The following is a 16,644-nucleotide window of genomic DNA, read 5'->3' as shown; positions in this document are numbered from 1 at the left end:
CAAGTGGAGGGACACAAAAATTGAACTTAAAAACAGACAATAAAATTAACGCAGAGCACATGTGAAGGCATCAGCTTATAACCTCAACACCTAGTGTTACATCAAATAGTCAAGTGGGGTATAACGAAAGCTAACTTTACTAACAGACATCAACCCCTCACCTATGATGCATACCTACTTCTGAGAGAATGCATAGTGTAGTCCCTCAGCAGTTTCTTCTTCTTATAATTAAAATTTCAATTTTCTAATGTTCAAATTGCCATCTCCTTTTCACTTATACAATTTCTCTTTACATTAGCAATGGTCCAACCAAGATCATCAGCGGGCTCATTTGATGCCTCTTCTTCATCTTCTTTCTCATTATAGTACCATCGTATTCAGGAAACCCATGACCAGTATAGCTGTCATCCTCTTCTTCATTCTCTTCCATTATAACCCCTCTTTATCCGTTCTTGGTCCAACAGTTACAACCGGACATGAAACCGGACGTAAACAGGTGGACGTGAATGACTTTTGAGGAATGTCTACATATCTACATATCAACATACCACTTTATATACAACGCGGGCTCCTGTGAGAAATGTCTCGTTACAGTGGGAAGGGGAGGGTCCTATAGGAAAAGGGAAGGGTACATCGTGGGGTGGGGTTTTTGTGTAGGGACCATGTGTCGGAGATAACATGATGGATAGTCCAGACAAACACATTTCTTTCTCATATATGGTTGGGATTTGTGGAAACCTAGATTGTCGAGACGGTTGAATTTTGGGGAGCCCTCTAGGCGCCCGTTTGATGTACGAACACATATAGACGTATGAGTGAGAAATGAGTTTTGATCTTAACACGACCTTAATCACTGATTTAATCCATTTGTATGCATTGATGCTCGTAGCAACGCACGGGCGTTCTACTAGTAAGTCTAGTTACATTCATTTCTCCGACGGTTGTGATGAACGGAGCAGGATACCGGCGAGCGCCGACGACAGAGGGCACACGAGTTTCCTAGGGGAAGGGAGGTCGCTCTCTTCTCGCAGGGGGAGGGGGGGAACGAATGAACGACGATGAGAGCCAATATAATGTCTATACGGGCGGACGACACTGTGAAGGCTGGATCGAGCGTGGGGAGGGCCGGGTGTGGGCGGTGTAGGAAGGGTACGGACGGTATGGGTGCGTGGAATGGGAGATACATAGTATGTACGGATGGTGCTTGGCTGGGAAGTCCACAGGGGCCGTGCATGTTGGTCCGAGATGACGACGAGGAAGATCCTTATGCACGTGAAGGTGGGCGGGGAGCTGGAGCGCGGAACTCGCCGATCGAAGCATGCAGGACATGTTGGTGGGGTGCATTGCACTGCATGCATGTTGATGTTGGTGGGATGCAGGAGATGATGTACAGCGACATCGCGCAGGCCATCCAGGCCAAGGGGATCGACGCCAAACCCAAGGACTACCTCACCTTCTTCTGCCTCGGCAACCGGGAGGCCAAGAAGTCCGGCGAGTACCAGCCGTCGGAGCAGGCCGTGCCCGACAGCCCTCAAGGCGCAGCAGAACCGCCGGTTCATGATCTACGTCCACACCAAGATGATGATCGGTACGTACGTACTGCATGTTGGTAGACACATTTGGGCTGTTCTTGATGGTTTGTGTGTTTGATTGTCAGTGGACGACGAGTACAGCATCGTGGTGTCCGCGTACACAACCAGAGGTCCATGGACGGGGCGCGCGACTCGGAGATCGCCATGGGCGGGTACCAGCCGGGCCACCTGGCGACAAGCCGGTCGGCGAGGGGGCAGGTGCACGGGTTCAGGATGGCGCTGTGGTACGAGCACCTCGGCATGATGGACGAGGCATTCCAGCGGCCGAAGAGCCTCGAGTGCGTGCACAAGGTGAACGCCATGGCCGAAAGGTACTGGGACCTCTACGCCGGCGACGGCCCCGAGCGCGACCTCCCCGGCCACCTCCTCACCTACCCTGTCAGCGTCAGCGCGACCTCCCCGGTGGTACGTTGGTCAAAACAAAGAAAGAGAGGAAGACGGTTTTTGGTTTGAAGGGCTTGGCCGCTGAGCACATGCATGGACGTGCGGCGCGCACTTAATTTGTGCGCTGGGAACAACCGCATGTACATATTCCAAACATGGACTTCATGTGTTTGAAGCACGTACATGTTTGAAACATGGACTTTGCGTGCTTCCCTGCTCTATCGCTAGCAATAACATGTAGGCTGGCTCTTAACAAGTACAACTTCTATAGATTGAATTTAGCTTTTATACACGTTAATATGGAGGAAAGAACGAATAGTAATTTGCTGATAGAAAATGTGGATTACAATAGTCCCTCCGACGAAAAAACAAACAAATGGAAAATTACATTAGGTGCTAAGAACAAGAAACAAAAAGGCATCATATGCATCTACTACTATAGTTCTCTACTTGCGCTTAACAACATCGACATAAGGAAGCTCTACGGAACCCAAGTAGATTTTGCCATTGCTTCTCTCCATAATCTCGGTGGGCCTCACCTTCTTTGACCCTCGACTATCTTTCCATCGTTACCAACCCTGACAGCGAGACGATGACTATCACGACCAAAGGGCAACTCATTCTTCTCACGGTGCAACGCCACCCAATAGCCTCCTTTGGTGTCGGGCCTCACGTTATCTGGATAGCCGGGAAGGTCGGCAAAAGGCTCCGATGTGCCTGCATTGACCCCTTTGATCCAATGCCTTAGTAGCTTACATGGGCCAGTAGATGCAACCACGAGGTGGGTGCGGTCGGCGCTGAGCGCGACTCCGTTGGGGTACGTCATGCCCGCTTGGAGCACTGTGACATCCGATGTCCGTGGGTCGTAGCGCATGAGGCGGCCCGTCGAGTCCCCAGTGCGAGTCACCATCTCATGTTGTGACCTTTGATAGTTCATCGAGCTGTCAGTGAAGTAGACTTGACCCGTAACTTGATCGACATCAACACCGTTGGTGAAGCGCAGAGGAAAACCGTCAACCTGGTTGACCAACACGGTGGCCTCCCCGCCGCCCGGCGCAACCCGCATCAGCCCCTTGTACGCATCGGCCACGTAGAGGTCGCCCGATTTCTGGTTGAACCGTAGGCCAAGCGGGCGGCCGCAACGGCTCTCCCTGGCAGCCTCAGTCTCCGGGCTGAACTTGGAGGGCGTGCACGTCCTGCTATCATAGCCGGGTCCATATGCATAGGTAGTCCATCCTAGCTTTTCGCCGTTCCACTTTAGGATCCGGCCGTCAGAGACGCCGCTGTAGGGGCCCTGGCCCTGACCGTCGAAGGCGACGCTCTCCGGCCCGTGAACCGTCCCACGCGGCAGCGGCAGCTGTTGGCTTCGTGAGGCATCGAAGCTAGTGGCGGCTAAGGCCCCGGGCATGAGGAGAAGGACGAGGATGATAAGCGTGACGGTGGTCTTGAGGAGGCGGCTCATGCTGCACCCCATGTTGTTGTCGATCTGCTAGCTTCTCTCGTTAGCTCTTGGACTGGACTCTTGGTTAATAAGCACCTGCGCTGGATGGCTTGGTTTGATTGATGGAGAGATCCAAGCTGGAGGCTGCTCTTATATAGGATCCATCGAGAACAAGCTGTCCGAGTCGGCGTGTGGTACGAGAGAGATGACGCCGAGTGGGTTTCGATCCTACGTTTTTCTTTTTGTAGGAAAACCGTTTCTGCTACGTAACGGACGGAACCAAACCAAACAAGGAAGAGCAAAAAAAAAGGTGGCTGGTGTACGTGCGTGATCGTACAAGCCAGGTTCACGTGTATTGTGTACGGGAGCAGAAGAATCGATCCACCTGCTAGCCTGCTTGCTTCGGAGCTCGTACAGCTTGTTCCATCGGAAAGCACTCCATCGTCGTCGTCTCGCCGTCGGCACTGGGCCAACAGCCGTTCCGACCGAAACCCCTCCCTTTCCTTGTTTTTACAGGAGAGGAGCACGTACGCCATCCATACTTCATTAACTAAAAGAATTTTAAAAAAAAATTACTCCATTAAGGAGCAACACCGCCGTCTTCCCCGCCCAAAGTTTTGAATTTCGGAAAATATTACCGCCGCCCAGAATGAAATTGGCGAAATTCGGCTTTTCCGGACGAAAACCACCATCCAAATTTTGTATTCTTGAACAAAAAATGAGCGGATTTTGAACAAAAATAAACACAAAAAAATTAATATCTGCAGCAACTAGAACACAGCAGAACCAAGCTGAACAACAACGATACATGAACTGCTTATACACACGTAAATCAAATACTGGCCAAGTCTCGCGCTGCCCACGCGGGGGCACCTGCTGCACCATCCCGTTGTTGAGTAAATAGGTAATTTCTTGATTAAATTAATCCACGAGTAAATCACTAACACGGCATTAACATAAATAAACACATATTGGTATTCAGTCAAGCTAGCACATACTACGCTAATTGCAGAAAGATCTACGTATAACGCTAGCATGGCTAAAACAGAAAACAGTAGGAGCGGGATAAACGAGTTATACCCTTCAGTAGGCCATGCAGAGGCCGCGGCTTTGGTGGCGGCAGCGGCGTCCTCGGCGGCCTTCTTGTCGGCTTCAGCTTTCTCGGCGGCGGCACATTCGGCGTCGGTGGACATGGTGATGATGAAGGCGACGCGGACGTAGAGGAAGTAGACGATCGGAAGCGAGCAGTCGCGTAATCGCTGCCCAAAAACCTATTCGCCCCTCACCCCGTACAGGAACCAGAAGGGCGTGGTTTCGGAGACCTGCTCTCCCATCGACCGTGTACGCGGCGGATGGGATGGAGTCACCGGCGACGTCAGCAGCAAGGGAACGACGGTGGGCGTGCGTGGAGCAGATGTGATCTGTTCGTGGCGGCTAGGGTTAGGAGACACCGCACACTTCTATAGACGCAGCCGCGTGGAGAGACGTGGGCTCGACCCACGTACGAGACCGTGACAGCCCACGATCCGATGTCTCAGATCGTGGCCCATCTGGCAGAGAACTCTCCGTTAGTGACTGGCAAAAATAAGCGCGTAGGTGTGACGAGCGGCGGAGGAGGAGTGTGCGAGGGCATCTTCTCTTTTCAAGCTCCAATAGCATGTAGAAGAGAAGCCCTTATAAACCACTCCAACTCTCCTTCCACTAGCGGTGTGGGACTAAACTTCCCACTACACCTAGTGCCATATAACCCACATGGGCCCTTAGAGATTTTTCAGAAATTGCTATATGGGCCTAGAGCCCATCTCAAATTTCAGCACCCGTTAGGGCCAGATGGTGCAGTTCAGCTAGCGCGCCACGCCACGGAAGAAGCAAGCACGTCATTCGCAAGGACAATGGGCTCCAGAATAAGGAGCTGGCGCGAGCACATCTGCCGCGAGGACGGCACCGCCGCTTATAGGAGAGTTAAGGAATTCGACATTTTTTTAGGGTTCGTAGCTCAGTTTCGTCCTTTTATATCCTAAAAAGAGCAACGCAGATCGGACCAGGTGCGGAGCTGGGCCAAAAATTCAAACTGGGCCAAAATTTTTGGCCGGTAAGCAAATCTACCAGGCCTGAACGAACAGACGGATTTCGTTAGAATTTCATTTTTCCGGCCAAAATCCAAAACTCTGTCCCCACCTCCGGACGGCATGCACGCATCAACATCTCCTGCTCCGGGCAACGCATTCCTCTAAAACTCTCTGCCCACGTCCACGCTGCAACGAATACACACCATCCAAGGTCCTCTCATCCTCCTTTTCAAACAACATTCATGCTTGCATGGCCGCTGTCAATTTTCCGGCCAAGCACTGGACGTATCTCTGATTCCCCGCACATTCATACCCTCCCGTACACCGAGCCCACCAACCCTCCCCGCGCTCCAATCTTTACAGCCCCCGCCCGCCCCGCCCCTATCCACATTGATTATATTGGCACTCGTCGTCTTCCGTGGCCTTGTGCTCTCCATCTCCGTTGTTCCCAGGAGTCATCGCTCCTCCGTTACGTTAAGAATAGAGATCAAGAGAAATAGAGAAGCAACAAATGAATCAAGTGTGTGTTCCTTTATTGATGATCTCGGCTATACATGTTAGAAATTTAGGGTTTGCGGTCTACCCCTATTCCTCTGCGCTTATCCTTGGTGCCGCTCACAATTCGCATATCTGAGGCTAGGGGTAGGGACCTTCTTATATTGTTTTTCCAAAGAGTCCACCTCTTATACAGATATAAGATTCCTAGTCTTTTTCATTAGTTTCCGGAATAGAGTCCAGATCAAATTACCAACCACGATCATATTTGTCTGTTAACGGATTCTACCTGTTATGTCCCCGGAGCACGCGCTTGTGAGCAACGCGCCATAATAGAGTGTAAATTTCTCTAATTATGTAGATCAACATTAGGGCTGTAATCTAACTATACAATCTAGCTCCTTCCAATCATCAGTGTACCCGGGTAGTCTTTCCAATATAACTACTATATTGTATTCCACTGATAATCAACCAGCTTCCTTAAGTATATGTTACTTAAGTACATTCCAGCAAGTAACAATTCCATGATAAACATATAAAGCAATTCCATGTATAAATACATGTATAATTCCATAATGAGGTATTCCGAATATTAACAATTACAAGTAATTTGAATATAGTTGCAGGACACATAATTCCAACATCTCCCACTTGTCCAAAACAATCATTCAAATATTCGTAAACCCATAGCCTTAACATGCTTACCAAATACCTCATGACTAATATGCTTAGTCAAGGGGTCAGCAACCAGGTTAAAACTATGTTGAAAATCCAAAGGAATATATAGTGATACCTTCCCTCAGTATGTTTCCTTACTGTGACACTTAAGATCACTAAAGACCTTTAGTTTCCGCCTAATTATTCCAGCATAGCTGTCCTTGGCGCCTCGAGTATTCTTTCCTCGAGTGTAATTCCACCTTTATAGGCACCTTGAGTATTTTGCTTCCTCAAGTAAAATTCCGCATCAATTGTTTTCCATCACATATATAAGTAATATGATTAATTCCACATCGAGTCAAATAGATGATAACTATGTTGAATAAAAGTTTCAAAACCACATAAATATTAAATCCAATCAGTAAATGAAGCTCCATAAGTAACCATGTTTTGAAACAAATTCCTGACTTCGATCAGTGAACCTGCGCCATATTAGTATTTCACAAAAAAATGAATATGTGTACCTGGACTTATTTCTCATCTCGTAGATACAGTAATAGCTTCCTCAATGCTTTTATCTTCAATATAAATTACAGAACAAGTGACAGGTTGTGATGCACTTTCCACAGTCTTATATAATGTGTGAGATTCCCTTAGCCACTCATCTTTCCTTCCATTGCTTGAATGCAACATAAATTCAAGTAGCTAAGGTATGATAATATAATGAAGATACATACTAATTCTAGTACCATTTATTATTCCATTTTTTTCTCAGGGGTTCAAATATAGTTCCTCACCGAGTATGATTCCCTTTATCAAAGGTATTTTAACAGATTTGCAAATTTTCATAGAGAAACACTTCAAGATATTTTCTATGTATTTCCACTCCCGAAACATTGGAAGCTCCACAAATTCCTTTCATATGAAAGTTAGAAATCGACCAAGCTTACACTTCCATCAATGTGACTTATCAATGCACAAACAACCAAAGAATGTTTATGTATACAATAATATTGTAAACTATTTTACACTTACATTTGTAGATGACCGCCGGGCTTCATTTAGAAAACCATATGACCTGCTATTCCATTGATATGAAGCTTGTTATAAGACAATACATTAATATATTCAATTCGCAAATCATGTCTTTAGTTCCTCTTTCCCAAAATTCCACGAGAGAGAGTTTCCACAAAATATATTTCCCTTTGTGCAAAGAACTGAATGGCAAGAGTGACATTATAATATTCCAACGAGACAAATTTCCTTACAAATAAATAAAAACACTTACAAACAATGGGCTTGCGGTTATTTGGTGTGATAATAAGTTCCCAAACTATAGAATTCATTGAGTTTATTCCTGCCCGCATTTCTTCCACCCATAGTTGACAATGATGAAAAGTTTCAAGCCTTCTTAGGAGTCTTCCTCTACTATTTAGAGTGACTTCCCCCAAAAATCACATAACAATTATCCATAGATTACGTTCCAAGTTAATTCCTCCCACTTATCCTAAGCATGTCATGTTGGGAGTGTCACTTGTAGTTTCCTTGGGGTTAAGATTATATTCCAGTATGATTGTCAATAATTCCACCCTTGATCATAAAAATGATTGTGTTCCTACTTTCCACCAGTATTCATTTTCCAGATAACTAAGGAAACACCCTTTGATCCACTAGAAAAACCATGAAAAATTCCTGGTGTGCGCTTTGTAATAACTGTGAATTTCATGCCAAAATAGAAGATTTCCTTCCAGCCAAGTGACTGTAGTAGATGGAGAAAGATACAACAAATGACAGTACACAATGCTTCTTTCCAAACAAACAAGGGAGTATACAAGACAGTCAATTCCTCCATTCAATTGTGGAGTGTACGGTATATAACAATGGTGAATAATTCCATGCTCTTTACATACAAATGATATATTCCTGAAGTGTACTTCCCCCACCAATCGGTTGTTAAAACTATGATATTATTTAATCAACTGATTTTCCACTTCAGTATAACATGTGACCAGCACAATAAAACCTTCCGACTTGTATAATAAAATATAAGCATAACCATGTAAAAGTGTAATCATGGAAGAGTGAGATGAAATAAACAATGTGACCTCTAGTGGGGATGTCCAAAGAAATACCGTAAGTATATAAAAAAGAAACGATGCGAAGCCCTTTCATCTCCTTCCACCTTAATAAACAAGGTGTATTAAAAAACACATATATGCTTCACATGTACCATTAGTCCTCCCACTAAAGTTTAAAATTCCAGGATCAATAAGCCTCTTGATCCAGTTCCAAGATATGTGACCAAGTCGTTGATGATTTAGATAATAAGATTCCAAGCATGTGTTCCCATTGTCGATATTCCTCCATATGGAGTAATCTTTGCCCGATATAAAAAAGTTGGTCTACCAACTTCCAATGGACATCAAGAAAGATGGACCATTGTGTGAAAATCATAATGCACTAATTTAACCATTGAGCAATATTTCCACTCTCCCTTTTCCAAATAGTATGTCATAATCAATAGGTTCCAAGATGGAGCAATAAATTAAATCCCTTCTCACTGAAGTTGAATAGCCTGTCCTATAACAATAATAGTTTTCCTCCACAAAAGGAGTTTGATGGCATAATTTCCAATCCAAAGTATATCAAATTCACAATTAATTCCTAAGTACATTAGTTTTCCCTTCGGAATTGTTGCATGCCAATAAGATTGCTATTGTACTCCAATATATATGATGTATACAAACAAACACCATACTCCGTCTATTTTTAAAAGAAATAGCCACAAATAAAAATATAGTGCAAACATTAACATCAGACATACCGATAAATTAAGAGCAAATTTCCTGGAGTGACCCACAGCTTCCTCTTTGAATAAATGATGCTCAATAAAAACACTTCCCTGAAATCCCTTTTCAGGTTATGCATAATTATCCGCAAGATATCAATTTTCTCCAACAATAATTTTGCACTGATTAGACTGAAAATAAATGATTCCACTAAAAATGATTCCTTTAGCGTGTCGCAATGCACCAATGAAATTATTCAATGTCGACGATAATATGAAAAACTCCACGGGGCGCCAACAATGCTCGGCATTTGTATGTTGTCCAAAAATCTGTAGTATTCCGGTGGGTTCCATGGTATTCTAGCAAGATCCTTTTGCTGTGCACTCCTTCCGGCGTACGACATCCGTTCCCGACCATTGCAACGTGTGTTCTCACTATTTCGAGAGTATGCCATCGAGTGTTCCTGTTACAACCAGTTCTAGCTAGTTTTCCAATGATAAAGAAAACCCAACTATTTCTAGATTCCTCGATTGCTTTTCAGTTTCCACCAAACATCAGTAGCTATCTATCTTCTTGTCGCAATCCAAGTATTATACTTCCACTCTTCCTTGGCGTGGGCGTGCCTTCCTCAGATTGTTTCTAATTCCTTTCTTAAAAATAGAATGATTTCCTCCTTAATTGCAGCAATCAACCTTGAAATCCTTGTATGGCTGCATCAGACTCGGCGAGTAGGCAGCACCTTTCCGTGAGCACTAGAAACGGATCTGGACCCGCGTAACAGCGGACTCAATGACTCGGGGAAGCAGATGACTTCCAAACTCCCAAGACAGCAGACCTCACGGTTTTGAGAGACGGCGACGGGCGCGATACGGAGCGAAGTTGGACACAGTGAGCCGGCAGGATTCGTACATGTTGAGAGACGGCGACGGGCGCGGGGTTGGACCCGGTGAGCCGGCAGGATTTGTACTTCCGGCAGATCGAACTCGTGGTCACGGACAAGCTACAACTTCGATCTCCGTGCGTGAATCAGAGAGGCATGGAGAGCTCCCTTCACGTGAAGAATCCATCATGGCTCCTTCCTTGAGCCACGGGTGAGATTGATCCACTTGCAAGAAGCAAGATCAGACTACGCATGTGGACGTGCTTTGCAGCTTGATTTTCCTCCTCGATTGACGCATAGGCTGCAGCACGTAGGCAAAGACGCTGCGTAGTCCATGAAGTTGACCAACCAGGCGGCGACTTGGGGAAAAACGCAAACCAGATGGTTGCGGCGACAACCGGCGGCAGAGTAGGCAGCGGATTTGGGTTCAAGCGTCGGCGGCCGAACCTTGCTCAAGATACCAATGTTAGAAATTTAGGGTTTGCGGTCTACCCCCTATTCCTCTGCGCTTATCCGTGGTGCCGCTCACAATTCGCATATCTGAGGCTAGGGGTAGGGACCTTCTTATATTGTTTTCCAAAAAGTCCACCTCTTATACAGATATACGATTCCTAGTCTTTTCCACTAGTTTCCGGGATAGAGTCCAGATCAAATTACCAACCACGATCATATTTGTCTGTTAACGGATTCTACCTGTTATGTCCCTGGAGCACGCGCTTGTGAGCAACGCGCCATAATAGAGTGTAAATTCTTCTAATTATGTAGATCAACATTAGGGTTGTAATCTAACTATACGATCTAGCTCCTTCCAATCATCAGTGTACCCGGGTAGTCTTTCCAATATAACTACTATATTGTATTCCACTGATAATCAACCAGCTTCCTTAAGCATATGTTACTTAAGTACATTCCAGCAAGTAACAATTCCATGATAAACATGTAAAGCAATTCCATGTATAAATACATGTATAATTCCATAATGAGGTATTCCGAATATTAACAATTACAAGTAATTTGAATATAGTTGCAGGACACATAATTCCAACAATACATACAAGTACAAGGGACGTTTCGTCTGTTCGCAAGGGGGTGCGACGAGCGGGACAAGCGCGAATTCAATGGTTGCTAATTCGCAACCATTCGTTAGTTATCCTTATTCAGCTTGGATTATTAGGCTTTAAATATATCCAGACTCGTTGGTACACCATGTGCTGCCCCTGCAGGCAGCAGACGTACTTCCGTAAGACGCCATTTGCATCAGCTCTAGAGAGTAGAGAGCGAGCGAGCGGTAGATTAGGCAATTACCCATTGATATCTTCTTCGTACCATCTCGTTACTCTTCAAGTGTTCTTTTGGAGCTTGTTAGCATGTGTTTGATGATTTTTAGAGCTTGAATTCCTTCTTGTTCTTGGAAATGTGGCGATTGCATGTGGTTTATCATGTCTGTAAATAATTCGAAAAAAAAGGATCCAACCTTTTCTTTAGGAAAGGAGCGACACTCAAGCACCGCTATCAACGGATCCAACCACAAGGCCAAAATCTAGTTTTTCACCCTGAACAATCTTTCCGAATATATCCGAGTAACACCTTCAACAAGGTAACGACGCATGAAAACCATCGTCATTGCTATGTATACCCACTCGGATGTGACCTATGCTTTCACGCCAGAGCTCGAGATGGGGTGCTCGGGTAGCACCGCCATTGAAGTCACTCATGTGTTGTAGCCGCCACTTTTTCGCGATCCCTGCAGCTATATAACCATCTCACTAATGGCATGAACTTTGTAGTAATAATTTAATTAACTTGATGTAGGACAAAATTAGCTTTATGGAAAAATTAAACTTAGAGCCTCCACCAGCCATATTGTATATAGAGGTAGAAATTTCGTTATTATTCTATGGTGTGACATTGCTAGCATATTTCATGTGTTGACCTACACGGCTGCAACGTCTCATGTTGCAAAGTTTTCCCGCGAGGAATATGGTGTGGTAGGTCATTGTCCGCACTCAACATTTGCCGTGGAGTTGGATGGACCCATTTATCTACGATGCTTCCGCAATTATTTATTTTAGATGGCCTTTAGCCATATTTATGTAATAAATATTCTTTTGAGGATCCCGATGTAATAGGGTGTGTGATTGAACTCTGTAATATTTCATCGTGTACTGTCTGTGCTAGCATACCGATCCAGGGGTGGCACTTAAGCACAGAGACACCGTTCCATTTGGGTCGGGTCGCTACAAGAATGCCGCCATTACACAACTAACATCCCTCTGCATTAAGCCATTGTCCATAATTTCATCTCACCGCCGAAATCAACTACCGAATCAAGAGAGATGAACCCTCCCGATGACCTTTCGATGACTACCACCATCGTGGCGCCGTAGGAAGTTGCTACAATACAGTTTGTAGTGAGCACCATCCGGTCGATCGAATCTAGCTAACCACCACTAATCCATAGACCGTAGGTCTATTGGCCCGCCACCGCATGGGCAAAGGCCATCACCTTGTATGTCGTTGTGAACTCATCCGAGCTTGACGCTGCTAGGCACATGGAGCAGACAATCGGCCTCTACATCTGGCGCCTCGATAGAGAGATGCATGCTGGAGGTCACATGTTGTGTGGTGCATCAGGCAGTTGTGCGAGCGTCCACCAGAGCTTGACTGGACAGCAGCTGATGACCCTAGGTCGATTAGTCGATGAGTGATGGAGGAGGGGTGGGGTTTGAAGTAGAGGTGCAAGAATGGGAGAGAGGGACCAGCGGGGGCGCCTCACCGACGCCGTGTGCTGAGAGTCGACCTACTCCAATGGCGGCAGTATGGTTTGGTGGCTAGGGTAGAAGTTTGGGCGGTAGCGGCTGTGCCTCCGGGGTCGCTTGGGAGCGACCCTGGAGGCTTCTAGGTTGTGTCAACTGAGTATGACACTGCAGTGCATAATCCTAATTGTTTTGGTGAATGGCATCGAAACCAAACAGTAAAACTACATGATATCACGGTGACATTGTCGATAGCATCTGTATAGACCTATATAAGTTACTTGGCACTGAATCCAGTTGATCAAAGGTTGATTGCACAGAATCAAGAATAGCTAAGTTGCACGTCAAATACCTAAGCATGAAGCCTCAAATGATAGAAGTGTATACTGCATTTCCTGGCGTACCGCTTGAAAGCTTAGCTTTCTTCAGGAAATGAGAAATATCAAAGCATCTAAAGTTGTTCAAAGGATCAGAGTCCACCTTGACATCATTTCTTGCTTCACAAATCTTCTCTCTTGCATGAACCAGGTATATAGCATCGCAAAAATTGGTCACACAAAGTGCTCGTGTGCAGCACAGAAGCTTTTTTAGCCAGATCTCAGAAGCCTATCACACTTGTCTAGTAGAATCATCATGAACCCCAAGAAGCTTCCCAAAACAATAACTTAATTAACATATTTTTTCACAACTTTTAACTATGAATAAATAGAGAAGAAATGTGTGAATAGTATCATGTGTTATTCACTTTTTTTTGCCGGCGAGGAATTGCCATATTTTTGGATGAAAAATTGTGTCAACACAATGTATCCTAAATTATATCAATGAGTTTGTCAATGCATTGTATGTGTGCATTTGGATTGAACTGTGTGTATGCATGTGCAACTGTTTCTTCCTCTGCTTTAATCACCAGAATAACTTACAATATTATCTAGTTTCAAAATATGCGTTGTACGATTAGCATCCAATGGTAAAGGATCAAAGCCTAGTAAATTTTCACAAAAAATTACACCTAGTCCTATAGTTAATATGCTTTTATTTATGTGTCTTCACTATGATGGGAGATGCTACTAGTGAACTCGTCAACTCCGGTCCAATTTTCTTCATAAGAAAACTCTCCAAAACTCATTCACATGCTCTTTTTTTCAGTTACTAATCAATCTGAGAACATAAAAATATGTTATCCCGCATTACTTGTTCTAACTTGTTCCAAGTAGCAGTAGTGAGATTGACAGCCTCGCTATAACTGTCTAGGACATAAGCTGGTTCTTATTTGGGTTGTAGTGTTTCGTAAGAGTAACTCGTGGTGTGGTCTCTACGAGTTGGTACCATAGTTTCTCGGAGGAATGTTACCACTTGCTGCAAACATCTGCACTTAAAGGCCCAACAACTACTCCTAAGAGATAGTTCCTTCCAGTAATAAGGTCACAACACTATTTGTGGTGCATGCTCTATTACTAGATGATGGATTCCATGGCTCGCCTTCACACTAGTTATGCTTTCTCATGGACCTCGTGGCATGAATTTCTATCTTGCATCTGATCCATAGCTGGGCCACCCATCGCCGTTTGATCACTTTCTTGATTGGTGGCAACAAACCTACCATTCCACCACGTTTGCCATGTGCAAGGGCACCTCCTCACTGATTATGCTCATGGCTTGGTGGGATTGGAAGCATCATAATGACCTTTTCTTTGATAATGATCATCACTAGTTTGCTCGACAAGATCAAGTCCGAGGCTTGGTTGTGGGTGAAGGTTGTGGCAGTGTCTCTAACCACACTCCTTGCAATGGTTGCTACTTAGAAGTGTAGCATTGTACTTTGGGGGTGTTGGCCTATCACTAGGCTTGTAAAAATACTTGTTCTCTCATATTATGAATGCATTGAGACATAAGCTTTTGTGTTTGGTCAAAACTAGTATAGTGTCTTAGCATACAAAAACTTTCAGGGCATATGTGTATGTGTGAATGGCACCGCATATATGTGGTTATAAAATTCTACAGCAGGAACCGCCTAGAATCAAATAATTGCCATAGGTTTGTTTTTTGTATCTATTAAAAATAGGTTATGTTGGCATAGGTTATGTTGTATCTTGTTCCCTACAAAATTTCCTTTAAAATATAAGCTCTTCTTAAGTATGCAAAATAGACGATATTATAAGTAAATTGTTTCATGTGCTGTTCACATAATATTTTTTGTGTGCAGACCACAAATTGTCGTATTCTTCGATGAATTTGTCTATATATGCTAAACTGTATCCATTTTGTGTTCATTTGTACTTCTTCCGTTTCTTTTTAGTCTGCATATAAAATTTATCTGAAGTCAAACTTTGTAAAGTTTGATCAAATTTATCGGAACAAATATCAACATTCTTAATATGAAATCAATATCATTAGATACGTCATTAAATTAATTTTCATGCTACACAAATTTACTATTTTATATGTTTATATTTTTAAAAATAAAATTTATCAAACTTTATGTACTTCAACTTCAAACAAATCTTGTACCCAGAGTAAAAAGAAACGGAGGGAGTACGGTTGAATTGCACTGCATATAGTATGCACGTGCAACTCCCTTCTTCCTCTGATATAATCACGTGAACAGCTAACGGTCTCCAAATGAGCGCCGTTTGATTGGCATCCAACAGCACAGGATCGAAGCCTATTACTTTATGACGAAAAAGTACACAAGCTGGTCGTATAATTACTCTCGTCGCCTAGCTGTGACTTTTTGTCTCTCTACTACCTTCCATTTTCGTTCGATCCACACAGCGTTCCCTTCGACTTGTAGCTGCCCGGCTGCCATTTAAAGCCAACCCATCCTGGCCTCCGCAAGCTATCCTACCCTCCCAACAACCCTAGCCACAAAATGGAATCACAGCTCCCTGTTGCATCCGCCGCCACCATAGCCCCTGCAGCCGCGCCGGAGATTGACCGGCCGTTCATTGCCGGCCCCGACGATGCCGGCCACAAATAGTGGGTACACTATACGCATGCATATAGCTATATCTCTTACGGATTAGATCTAGTTTATATATTTCTTATTGCTAGATTAATTTCCAAGTTCAAAAGCATATCAGTGGATGAAATGAATCTCTAATCTCTTAATTTTCAAGTATTTAAAGCATGCATCGGTGAACTGAATCTGTAATCTCTAGTGGAGTATTTCTTGATTTGCTAGATTTACTCCAATCTCTTTATTTGCAGCGTATGGACCTCTACGGATGAGCTGGACAGCCTGGACTGGGAAATCATCTTCGCCGACCTGCTACCCAAGGTGGCGGACCTGGTGTTGCTCTCCGACGTGAAAGACTACATGGCGCCGAGGCTGATGGGCATGGACCCGCGCTTCTTCCCGCGACACTGGGAGATGGCCAAAGGGGATCATGTGCGCATCAACGAGAAGGCCAGATTCGTAAACAATCTCACGGGCGCCTCCATCGAGCTCAACATCCCTCCGGAATACGGGGACGTCGTCGCCAGCGCCGAGGGCCTCCTGGTGCTCTTAGCCTTGGGGTGGGAGATGCGTCTGTTCAACCCGGTGACCGGGGGCGTCGCCGACCTGCCCAACGTCTTCCTCG

The 16,644-nt window shown here is 44.7% G+C and overlaps 2 protein-coding genes across 2 annotated transcripts; one reads left to right on the top strand and one right to left on the bottom strand.

Annotated features, from left to right (window-relative positions):
• The first annotated feature begins 1,058 nt into the window (after positions 1–1,058).
• On the top strand, positions 1,059–2,045 carry LOC119273159 (phospholipase D alpha 1-like). The gene is given in 4 exon segments (XM_037554426.1): positions 1,059–1,528; positions 1,530–1,588; positions 1,658–1,690; positions 1,693–2,045. Coding segments are annotated over 4 exon segments (915 nt in total).
• Positions 2,046–2,511: 466 nt separating this feature from the next.
• LOC119273544 (protein STRICTOSIDINE SYNTHASE-LIKE 10-like) lies at positions 2,512–3,450 on the bottom strand. The gene has a single exon (XM_037554672.1). The coding sequence runs from the start codon at positions 3,448–3,450 to the stop codon at positions 2,512–2,514; it is 939 nt and encodes a 312-aa protein (XP_037410569.1).
• Between the last annotated feature and the right edge of the window lie 13,194 nt (positions 3,451–16,644).

The sequence above is a fragment of the Triticum dicoccoides genome, chromosome 3A, assembly GCF_002162155.2.
Source record: "Triticum dicoccoides isolate Atlit2015 ecotype Zavitan chromosome 3A, WEW_v2.0, whole genome shotgun sequence".
NCBI lineage: Eukaryota > Viridiplantae > Streptophyta > Magnoliopsida > Poales > Poaceae > Triticum > Triticum dicoccoides.
This window is presented reverse-complemented; position numbering and strand designations above follow the sequence as displayed.